At 51.4% G+C, this 11,676-nt stretch overlaps 5 protein-coding genes across 5 annotated transcripts; 2 read left to right on the forward strand and 3 right to left on the reverse strand.

Moving 5' to 3' along the window:
* Positions 1 to 1,398: 1,398 nt before the first annotated feature.
* Positions 1,399 to 2,595, forward strand: KRP23_1605 (RxLR effector protein; the record flags this gene model as incomplete). Its single annotated transcript, XM_067896026.1, has 1 exon — positions 1,399 to 2,595. One exon carries the CDS (start codon positions 1,399 to 1,401, stop codon positions 2,593 to 2,595), a length of 1,197 nt encoding a protein of 398 aa, XP_067748938.1.
* A 499-nt stretch (positions 2,596 to 3,094) lies between these two features.
* On the reverse strand, positions 3,095 to 3,406 carry KRP23_1606 (uncharacterized protein; the record flags this gene model as incomplete). The annotated part of the gene is made up of 1 exon (XM_067895798.1): positions 3,095 to 3,406. The coding sequence occupies one exon, from the start codon at positions 3,404 to 3,406 to the stop codon at positions 3,095 to 3,097; it is 312 nt and encodes a 103-aa protein (XP_067748939.1).
* Positions 3,288 to 4,606, forward strand: KRP23_1607 (uncharacterized protein; the record flags this gene model as incomplete). The annotated part of the gene is made up of 2 exons (XM_067886264.1): positions 3,288 to 3,806; positions 3,896 to 4,606. 2 exons carry the CDS (start codon positions 3,288 to 3,290, stop codon positions 4,604 to 4,606), a joined length of 1,230 nt encoding a protein of 409 aa, XP_067748940.1.
* A 171-nt stretch (positions 4,607 to 4,777) lies between these two features.
* KRP23_1608 (uncharacterized protein) lies at positions 4,778 to 6,808 on the reverse strand (the record flags this gene model as incomplete). The annotated part of the gene is made up of 1 exon (XM_067886265.1): positions 4,778 to 6,808. One exon carries the CDS (start codon positions 6,806 to 6,808, stop codon positions 4,778 to 4,780), a length of 2,031 nt encoding a protein of 676 aa, XP_067748941.1.
* Positions 6,809 to 7,332: 524 nt separating this feature from the next.
* Positions 7,333 to 8,532, reverse strand: KRP23_1609 (RxLR effector protein; the record flags this gene model as incomplete). The annotated part of the gene is made up of 1 exon (XM_067896027.1): positions 7,333 to 8,532. The coding sequence occupies one exon, from the start codon at positions 8,530 to 8,532 to the stop codon at positions 7,333 to 7,335; it is 1,200 nt and encodes a 399-aa protein (XP_067748942.1).
* Between the last annotated feature and the right edge of the window lie 3,144 nt (positions 8,533 to 11,676).

The following is an 11,676-nucleotide window of genomic DNA, read 5'->3' on the forward strand; positions in this document are numbered from 1 at the left end:
CTCGTGTGAAAATGACTAAGGAACTGCAAGCACTGTATCCGACAGCTTATGGATCCACGTTGAATCGCAAAGGGAATTGCCGCACATGATCAATTTGCCCCGACAATTCTACAGATGCACACACCAGCCGATTGCTGTGGCTCCTATGACGGTATTTAGAAGAAACTGCGTGGACTCGCGGCAGCACAATACAAGTGATTTTGTAGGACGCGCACCGTTCTCGTTTGGTATGGCTTCAAGACCAGCAAGAAATAAGCACTACAGATCACCGCCATACTCGTTCAGAATCAGTGTACTGTATGCTCTTTGCCCTTGCTCTCGGATACTTGACCAAGAGTGCGTTGCCTGCAATGAACTTGCGCAGCAGGTGGTGCATACTTCAAGTATTCTCCATTGTCAACATAACTGAGAGTTTTGGGTATTTGGGAGCAGAGTTCTCAAGCGACACGGAGATATCTTCCCAAGTCGTGGCGATGAAGCTCGTGAATTTATATTGAATCCCTGTTTGTGTTGGTAATTACAGGTCTGCGTTTTCGGGGAATGAGTGAGGCTCGAGATTGTCCGGTACACGTATTACGACGACCATAATAATACTGTATCATATTCTGGTCGTCGTATATTACAGTTGTGGCCCCCGTATTCGTCAGGATAAACTTTATCAGTATTTGAAATTCATTGAGTTTGCACAGACAAAACATAGATAATTACAGTGTTGTGCTGATTAATGTTTACAGGTTAATAGATTTATATGGTGGCAAATTCGGGGGCACAACTGTATCATCGTGGCATTGTGCACCATCCAATGAGACTACGGGACCCAAAATCAGCATCATCAATGGCTGGCAGAACGACTCGCTCTGCCAGCCATTGATGATGCTCTGAGCGAGTAATGCATGTACCAGCACAAGTAAGCTCAGACGCCCAAATGCATGCTATTTCTTCAAGTACAGTATGAGGTGTGTATGTAAGCTTTTACCCTTACACGTGTACTAGTACTCTTTATCTAAAGTGCACTTGTTCAAAATGCTGAACACGAACAAAATGACCGCCTTCGCAAGTCGCTATTGCACCCGCCTGATTCATATTACTGCACCTACAAATATTGATCATGTCCCTCTCTTTCGTGTAACTGCGTCATGCCGAATGCTTTAAGTTTCATATCATCGCCGAATGCTATCCAGCCTGGATTCCAGGTCAACCTGTCGTTTTGCAGGGGCCGCCTGGGGAGTACATGTAGACGATGTATCAATGCAAGAATTGAGCCAGTCTTATCATCCCCGACGATTTCTGGGAAATGACATCTTGGGATAAGCAACCCATTATTCCACTACTGGAGTCACTCCACTCTCACTTCGCGATTCATCCACAGCCCCCACGCATCAAGCGCGCAGATCTATCATGCGGTTTGCCTTCGTCTTTCTGTTGGTGGCAACCACTTTGCTGGTGAGTATCGATGCTGTCTCCAGAAGTATGGGCTCGAAGGTGACAACACGTGGCTTCCCGTCTGTGGCCCGTTCGCTCACCATTGACAAGAAAGCCCCCACAACAAGGTTGTTGAGATCTAATGATGACCAAGACAACGACGAGAGAGCCATTACCGCCGGCGGGCTGATCAAACAAGCGACGGACGCACAAATGCTGAAGGTCGCCGACAGCGTTCGCGTACGATTCTGGCTTCGGAGGGGGAAAACCGCAGAAGCTGTCTTCAAACGCCTGAAGCTCGACAAAGGAGTGGACGAGGTGCTGAGCAACAAGAACTTGGCAACTTGGTTCACCTACGTAAAGTTGTACAACAACAAGCACCCCGACAAAAGGATAACGATAACAGACATGCTGACCAAGACCTATGGAGATGAAGCAATGGCCAAGATGCTTGAGATCGCAAGGGATGTCCCTAGTAAGAATCGAGTGGCAGATAAAATGTTGACACGTATGGGATATACATGGTGGCGTAACGAGAAATCGGCGGACGACGTGTTTGGCTTGCTCAACCTTGACAAGGCGGGGGTTAACGTTTTCCAGAGGCGAGAGTTCAACACGTGGGTCACTTATAGCAAGTTTTTATCCAGGGACCCTGAGGTAGTCATGATCGACATACTGACACAACGACTCGGCGCCGACAAGTTGGCAAGGATCTTCGCCACAGCAAAGCCCCAAGACCCGGAATTGAAGGTTCTCGCAGTTAAGCTTCAGACTACGATGTTGAAAGAGTGGCAGCGGAAGGGACTAACTGTCGAGGGTGTTTTTGCGCTGCTAAAGCTTGATGACGGAGTGGAGAAAATACTTGTCAATCCGGCTTTAGAGATGTGGATGGGCTACGTGAACCTGTTAAGTTTTTTAAGTGGTGGTAACAGCCAAGCACAACTAACCACGATGGTCAACACGTTCACTGCATCTTTTAAAACGGTCCCCGTGGCAAGGATGCTAGAAACTGCGAAGAAGATGGAAAATACGAAAGAGCTGGCGACGAACTTGCAGAAAGCACAATTCAGGATGTGGCGGGAGAAGTTCAAATTCCCAGCGGTGCTCTCCAAAATGTTTAACGTGAATGATGAGATGGACGTTGCGATTCTACGTGCATACAGCGCGTTCTAAAGTAGAACCTTGGCTCCTTTGGTTCAACTACAACGTGAACGAATTTCAATTCTTACATGTCCAATATGTTAGAAGTAGAATGTGTTCTCGATCTTATCATCTCACGCTGGGGAAAATGTGATTGTGAGAAAATATATGAATCAACGTGGTTGCCTTTGCAATGGACACGATTAGGCGGAGCAGTGATTGCGAGAGTGCCGGCTTGTTTATCCAAAATGCAGACGGTCATTTTGCACTTTTGTAAATCAACACGCTGCTGTTAGTTAGTTAGTTGAAATTCTATCGATGCGATCCATTCAAACTGGGCGTGTGGTGTCCTTGCAAGTGAGTGCACAACCAGAGCGTTGGTTTCAGGAATTTCCACATTGAGACCATTTCGAAAAATGTACTACTTGGCACTGGAGCAGCATTTTCACTATCAAAGACTCGATCGCGTCTCTGTTGAGAAGATTGCAGTCTAAAAACCTGCATCGGTGGCCGAAATTACACCACCATCAACCTACGCGGGCTCAAATAATGAATCCCTGAATGGCACGTCGCTAGCAGTCAGCGATATATGGAGAAGTCGACGAATGTTCTGGTCTGGCTTGGCCAGGAATAGTTCGATCGCGAGCGAGGCTTGCCAGTCTGGAAACAGCCTCGTATCATACAAACGGTTGTAGCCCGATCGACGAGAATCACTTGAGCCGGCCATGTCGGGCATGAATACGTACACGAACTCGCTGCGCAATGACAAACCCGTTACCAAAGTGTATGAAGAGGGTGTGCCATTCTTCGTACCCCAACTATCCAAGGTCAAAACCAGCGTCATGTGCCAGGGCAAGACGCAGAAACTTTTGTTCAACTACGAGTCGCCAGGTGTGAGCGTAGGGCCTACGTCTCCGAACGCATTGCCGTATCGGAAGCAGGGCAACCACAATTTTTATACCGAAGACAATTTACAGAAGCGCCAAAAGCTGATGGAAGACCCGGCTGTCCTCAAGTCTATCGAGCGCTTCTGGGAGACATTCCCGTGTATACGTCGAGGCGGCGACACCATCCTGGTGCACGACTACGTAGACGTATTCACGAAGTTTTATAAGGCGCTGGTCGCTCCAAGTGAGTTTTCCATCGGTGAAGCGCGGTTCATCGTCGAGAAGGACTGGGCTCGGGACTCAATCGATGGCGAGAGCATGTCCAGGTTACTCTTCTTCGGCGCGCTCTTCGAAGTGGTGCGTGGAAGCTCTAGGTCGTCACTCTGGTCGTCGCTCTGGAATCGCTCCCAAATCTCACGGTGTTTGTTGTGTTGCTGTGCTGGTAGGCTGACATCTGGACGGTTGACATCAGCGCTGAAGAGTACGCCTCCTTCCTGAACAAGCTCTTCGAGCGAGTGACCATGACCATCTTCGACCACGTAAAGCTGCAGTGGATAACTGCGTTTGCCGAGCTGGACAAAATCCGCTCCTTTGACGACGACACGCCACCTGACGACGATCCCGACAACCAAAACTTGGATTCAAACGAAAATCCTGGAGCCCTTGGGCCGGTCATGGGTGCTCCAAGACCGCCATTTATCCGGAAGAAGACACGCTCGGCAAATGCTCTTTTGCCGCCGCCCAGCTCGTCGCCCCCTACACCGAGAGAACGACGTCTACCAGAACTGACATCAGCTCGCAGAGGGCAAAACGAGAGCGAGAGCAACAATGAAGGCTGGGGGCCCTTTGTAAGTGACGACGATGGCCAAGGAAGCCAAGATCGTCTCTTCGAGCGCAGTCCAACGAAAACGAGGCTGGAGCAGGTGCTCGAAGCCAAGCAGATGAAATCTGACGATGATGGACACAGCGAAACATCGAAAACAAGGCCTGCACGCCTAGCACTGCCGGAGCTGTCCCCGCAGCAGGTCTTGCTCCCCATTCCGAGCATCTACCTGAACCCAGATTTGACCCATGCGCACGAAGCAGAGCGCGCAGCACGTAGACGCTTGAGACAAAACGCCAAACTCGTAGCGAGACTGCGCCGCATCACATTCTAGCACATCAATGCACGACCCAAACCATCAGCATTGCGGGCGCCAAGTTTAATCCCTGGGGGTACTGCACGAGGGGACCCACATCTCCACAACCATTCAGCCGTTGTTTGGGCCACTAATTTAATGGCATCGGCTTGATTATTCACGAGCTATTTGGTTCTGCAACACCTATGCTCAGCCCATTTTCTTCATCGCACGGTCCTTCCGGTTGTGGTTTGCTACCTTGGCCTTGTTCTTGTCTTTCCTTGCTCGCTGGCGCTGTATTTGCTGCGGCGTCAGTGCCTCGTCTGGCTTCTTCTCGGTAGGTTCTTGCCTCTTGTCTTTCCGTCGGGTAGACTTGTGATTAGGACCAGAAGAACCTTGCTGCGAAGGGCCAACGGTCGGGTTAGAACGCCATGACTTTTGTTCGCCAGGGTTTTCTTCCTTTTCTTCCCCCTCTTCGTCTTTGTCATGTTGAGCCGCATTCACAGGGTTATCGCGATTCCGGTTCTTCATTCCTTCCCAGAATGCGTCCTTCTCTTCCTTGACGCGCATCCTGCGGTTCTGCTCGCGGATCGCGTCTTGATCATCTGCACTACCGCCATCGCGGATGCTGAAAGGCACGAAATCATCAAACTCGTCGTTGTAGTCGTCGTCGTACTCGTCTAGCGTAGTCACCCCATCATCTCCACCACCATAACGGCCTTCGCTACTCGGAAGCATCCCGTCCTCGTCTTCTTTTTCGTACATTTCAACGAGCTGCTTCATCTTCTCTACCAGTTGCTGATCCTTCTTCGCAATTTGAGGATCGTACGTCTTCTCCATCGATTTCTTGCCCACCCATACTCGACTAGGGTCCAGTTTCTTCGACTCCTCGACCTTTGGTGCTGGTGCTGGCTTACCGGTGATCTGCGCCTCCAGCCGCCCGAATTCAACATCCGAGCGCTTCAAATCCTGGGGTGCGTCGAGCAGCACGGGTGGCGGGTTACTTTCTAGCAGGAAGTTGATCACAGCCTCCACTTGCAGATTCGAGCTGAGGAGACAGAGCTCGACGTAGCCCTCTCCGAGATCTGGGAAGAAGTCCCTCACTTGATTCACCATCGGGGCGAGTACTGTCTCCACGTCGTCATTTTGCGGAGCTGTAGGCTTGGCCTCCTCCACGGCAGCCTGATCTTCCGATGCCTCCCACTCCTTTGCATCAGCCGACAGCACCACTTTTGGCTTGGTCTCTGCAGCCAGTTCATCCACCAGCATCGTAGGAAGAATGCGTCGTCGTGGGAGCTCCTCAATCACCATGTCCAGGTACGAAAAGTTCTCGAGATCCAGTTTACACTGATCAAAGAACTCGGCCACCTTGTCCTTGTACTCGCACAAGTGCCACAAGTCACTCAGGAACGACCCGTGTTCGGCGTCGTCTTCCAGACAGCCATTGCTCAGAGCGTGCAGTCCAGCCAGTACCTCCTCCCCCGTCGAAGTTGTCTTCTGCTTGTCAAAAATGACGTCCACACCCCGACCGAGCACTGTCAAAAATGCTTGGCGGGTCTCTGCGATCACCGGCTGCTTCTGGAGCGCCACCTTGTCGTCGAAAGTGGACAACTGCTTCTGCAGAGCCGGCAAGTCCGCCTCGTAGCACTGCACCAGGCCGTACAACAGCGACTGTTCCTGCAACATAAGCTCCGCCTCCAAGTTCTTCCCGTCCAGGAGCAGCACGTCCGCCACCGACGTTGCCGTCACCATCCCCATCACAGACAGTACTACCTCATAGCAGCCGTGGATCAACTCCACCACTTGGTTCCTCTTCCCTTGCTGTACTCGAGCATGTAGGTCGTTAAGTTGCTGAATGTAAAGTTGCCGTAACACACCAAGTGTTGTCGTAAACGCCGGCACATTTTTGACAACAGCTTCCAGCAACTTCGACACCGATGCCGCGTTCTTGGGCGCGTAGATCTGGCAGAAAGGGGCCAATCTCATCACGTGGAGGAGACCGCCGTCTGCCGCCTGCTGCAGTAGCTCGGGGACGTCCGCCAGCCGCAGGAAGAGCGAGAAAACGGCGCGCGCGTCGGTCGAGAGCGCTCTGGCTCTTGATTGGGCCTCGTCGCCGTCTCGGAGTGACTGCAGCGCCGTTCCACGCGTCAAAAAGTCGTCGAGCGACGGCAGTAGCGTCTGCAGCGCGCCACTGGAGAGGGATGTCTGCAGATCGGCGTCTAAAGCCATCGCAAATGCCATGGCGACGGATTTTTGACAAGTGATTGATTTTTTGACAGGACATTACCGTCACTCTGAAGGTGAGTGTGAGTGAAGGTTGCTTGATTGAATGCTCAGTATTTTTACGATGCCCATAATTTTTTACGAATGATTAGCAAACGGTTTGTGTGGCTTCTGGCAAGCTTCGTGGCTTGGGCCTCTAGCTTGCTGGTTGACATTTGAAAGGTCTCGACTGGAACACTTGTTGCCACCGTCTACAGAATATTTTCTCGAACAGAAAAACGAGCGCTTGTTCTCCTACGAAGTCGAAAGCAAGCTTGGCAGGTGACAGAAGGAACTGCAAAAGGCCTTGCTCCTCTTACTTCGAGTGACTCAGAGCTCAGCATGGATGACGTTCTACTGTGAAGTGTTGCGTCCCGCAGCTGTCCTAACCACGCTGCGCTGCATGGCAGTACTTCGTCGTGTTCACAGCAATGGCGATCATGTTAGATTTTTTTTTCCACTTCAAATGTTATCTGAGGAACTGAAAAGTATTTGCATAGATTCTATTTGTAGAACGCGCTGTATGCACGTATAATTGCAGCGTCCACCTCATTACTCGCGTCGAATGTGTTAGAGATCACTGCTGGAGTTTTCCATTCATGTCGCCAGAGATTAAATTGTGCACTCTGCAAGTTCGTCGCCAACGTGCTCGTACCCTCCATCTTCCTAGCTGCTTCTAGCATCCTCGCCACGGCCTCTGTGCCATAAGATGCAGTGAGCGTCTTGGTCATTGTGGTTAGTTGCGTTTGGCTGTTACCGCCACTAAGCAGGTTCACGTAGCCCATCCACATCTCTAATGTCGGATTGGCAAATACATTTTCCAAACCGTCATCAAGCTTTAGCAGCGCAAAAACATCATCGACAGGTAGTCCCTTCCGCTCCCACTCTTTCAACATCGTAGTCTGAAGCTTAACTGCGAGAACCTTCAATTCCGGGTCTTGGGGCTTTGCTGTGGCGAAGATCCTTGCCAACTTGTCGGCGCCGAGTCGTTGTGTCAGTATGTTAATAACGGAGACGCGAGGGTCTGTCATGGCCATGGAACTAGTATAGGTGACCCACGTGTTGAACTCCCGCCTTGAGAAAAGATTAACCCCCGCCTTGTCAAGGTTGAGCAAGTCAAACACATCGTCCGGCCATTTCTTATCGCGCCGCCATGTACTCTTCATCTTTCTCAACAATTTATTCGCCACTCCATTCGTACCGGGAGCATCCTTTGCGATCTCAAGCATCTTCGCCACAGCTTCGTCTCCATAGGTCTTGGTCAGCATTTCCGTTATCGTTATTCTTTTGTCGGGGTGCTTCTTGTTGTACAACTTTACGTAGGTGAACCAAGTTGACAGTTTCTTGTTCTTTAGCACGTCATTCACACCTTTGTCGAGTTTCAAGCGTTTGAAGATAGCGTCTGCGGTTTTCCCTTTCAGAAGCCAGTAGCGTACGCGAACACTGTCCGTGGCCTTCAACAGTTGTGCGTTTGTCGCTTGTTTGGCCATCTCTCCGATGCCAACAATGGCTCTCTCGTCATTGTCTTGGTCATCATTAGATCTCAACAACCTTGTTGTGGGGGCTTTCTTGTCAATGGTGAGCGAACGGGCCACAGATGGGAAGCCACGTGTTGTCACCTTCGAGCCCATACTTCTGGAGACAGCATCGATACTCACCAGCAAAGTGGTTGCCACCAACAGAAAGACGAAGGCAAACCGCATGATAGATTTGCGCGCTTGATGCGTGGGGGCTGTGGATGAATCGCGAAGTGAGAGCGGAGCGAGTAGCTGATGGATTCAACGGTGGAGAGTAACGCTCGGCGCAATCATCGCTTAATCGCGAAGCCATAGCTTACATGCTTATCCAGATTTTGCACTTTGCTTTGCTTTATCCCCTACAAGTAACAGAGTAACCTGTCCGTCCGTCCGTCCGTCCGTCCGTCTGTCCGTCATTCCGTACGCACCTCGAGCGTAACGCAAATCCGGACTTTCCGTTGGCTATAAATAGCTGCCGAGCGCAGCGAAGGCGGCCCTCCCATTCGCCAATACTATAATTCGAGCCCTCTCATTGGCTATTTAGTGGAGCCTCTGCGCGATTGGCTATTATAATGCGTAGAGTGGACTACACCACATCGGAACTAGCCGAATGAAATCGCTGCTGATTGGACAAAATAAACCGCCTTTCAACAACGTTTCTTTTCATTCCCATACGTGGTCGAGTTTCAGAGAGATTCCAGGCAAATTCTCCCGGTGGTGAAGGGCGGCTCGGCGACAGAGACAATCGACGCATGCCTGAAGTCATCCGAACTGTGGCCACTTTTCCAGAAGGTGCGTCTGACAGAGAACATGCGTGTTCGCACGGCTGCCACGTCCGATAGTGCTGCAGAAATGGCTGCGTTTTCCGAGTACCTGCTGAAGGTTGGAGAGGGGAGACACGAGGTACACAATGATCTGGGAAATGACTACATGAAGATTCCACGTGACATGCTCATCGACAACCCCGCCGGTGATCCAGATGAGGACGAGGAGATCCGACCGGGAGCTACTCCGCGAGGTATGCGGCGCATGATCGACGAGATGTACGCCGACATCAACAATTCGGAAGTCGCAACGGACGAGTACTTTGCGAGTCGCACCATCCTCACCACCACGAACGCGATAGTCCATCGTATCAACGAAGCCGTAGCGGATCGCATGACTGGACCAGCTCGAGAATATGTGTCCACGGACTCAGTGGAGGATGACGAGGACGGGAACTTATTCGAGCAGGAGGTGCTCAACTCCCTGAACATCAGTGGCATCCCACCCCACAAGCTGAAACTCAAGAAGGGGATGCCGATCATCATGATGCGGAACTTAAATCCCGACCTGGGGTTGTGCAACGGAACACGCCTGCGAATCGTCGAACTCAAAGATCATGTCATCCACGCCACTATCATGGCCGGCGACAGGCAAGGCCAGCATGTGTTGATCCCGCGCATCGTGTTCATCAGCGATGGCGACATCCGCGATTTCCCATTTTGACTGAGACGCAGGCAGTTTCCTATCCAGACTGCCTTTGCCATGACGATCAACAAGGCGCAGGGACAAACGGTGCAGTACCTGGGACTGTACTTGGCGACTCCTTGCTTTTCCCACGGTCAGCTGTATGTGGCCATGTCAAGGGTTACGTCGAGGTCGAGATTCAAGGCATTGGTCGAGTATCCAGAGCGGGAGGAACAAGACGGAGTGTACACGGCGAACATAGTGTACCGACAGCTGTTCGAGAGGGCGTAGGCAGCGACACATACTGAGGAGGCGAGCGCAGCGAGTACGCCTGTGGTTTGAAGTCCGTGTGCGAAGCACGCGGGTGAAAACCCAGGACCAAGCAGTGCATGCTAGACAAGCGGAGGCGAAGCTTGCGAGCCGTAGCGGACTTAGGGTTCGTACACACGGGAACCACGTGAGACGAGCGCAGCGAGTACGCCTGCGGTTTGAAGTCCGTGTGCGAAGCACGCGGGTGAAAACCCAGGACCAAGCAGTGCATGCTAGACAAGCGGAGGCGAAGCTTGCGAGCCGTAGCGGACTTAGGGTTCGTACACACGGGAACCACGTGAGACGAGCGCAGCGAGTACGCCTGCGGTTTGAAGTCCGTGTGCGAAGCACGCGGGTGAAAACCCAGGACCAAGCAGTGCATGCTAGACAAGCGGAGGCGAAGCTTGCGAGCCGTAGCGGGCTTAGGGTTCGTACACACGGGAACCACGTGAGACGAGCGCAGCGAGTACGCCTGCGGTTTGAAGTCCGTGTGCGAAGCACGCGGGTGAAAACCCAGGACCAAACAGTGCATGGTAGACAAGCGAAGGCGAAGCTTGCGAGCTGTAGCGGGCTTAGGGTTTTGATACAAGTCTACTGTAAAATATACTGATATAAAACATAACCCTGTCATAGTAAAAATAGTAGTGAAGCGAGCTGGATGAGCGAGCGAACGGGCACCAACCAACCATGCACCCACCGCCCGCAACGCGGGCGGCGCTCGGCTAGTCTTGCATGTAGTGCAGGCGCCTGCAATACATGTACAGCACAGCGCCACAGTATACTTTTCGTTTGTCGAATAAATGTTGTTGTCTAATGAAAACGTGCACAACTTCAAATTTCAAATAATGAATCGGTATCCGAGAACAATCAGGACTGGTGATGACCGGGTACAGGCCACCAATGGAGTGCAGGCCACCAGCCTAGTAACCATGCACGTAACCGCTGCTTCCGGTCTCTGTGCGTCTAATCTCAAGATGCCAGATTTCCCAGAAACCCTGGGGATGATAAGACCGGCTCAATTGTTGTAACTTCCGATGCACCCCCGAACAGCACGCAGGTTGGCCATCTTTGGATAGTGATGGCATGGAAATTGGAGCATAGATTTATCAATACGCGAAAGCCTCCAGCGATACCGGACTCTATAGTTTCTTAGATAAACAATGGCCCTCTTAACCCCCCCCCCCACCCCCCCAAAAAAAATAATAATTGGAGCAACAGGCATAACAGTGGTCAGGCCAGTATTTGTGGGTGCGATACACTGAAGTACACGTATGGAGGAAGGAAGTGAGGAGATTAACAACTAGTTTAGGGTTGTGCCAAATGAGGCAGTGAGGCTGTGCACATTCAGCTGTTCAGTTTGGGTTTCACGAAAAGGGTGCGTAGTCGCCATGTTGCGCGAGTTATATGCACTCTCCAAAGAAAACATATAATGTGGTGATGTTGTCTTCAATGCACATCGACAACACGCGTTGCAGGAAAGTAACACCTTCCAATCCAGATCTTTTGCAAAGGTTTGACTCCACGGACCGTGGCACGGTTTCCGCACTGCTTGCTACATATTAGCAATGCTTG

The sequence above is a fragment of the Phytophthora ramorum genome (assembly GCF_020800215.1).
Source record: "Phytophthora ramorum isolate Pr-102 chromosome Unknown Phyram_PR-102_s0002, whole genome shotgun sequence".
Lineage (NCBI taxonomy): Eukaryota > Oomycota > Peronosporomycetes > Peronosporales > Peronosporaceae > Phytophthora > Phytophthora ramorum.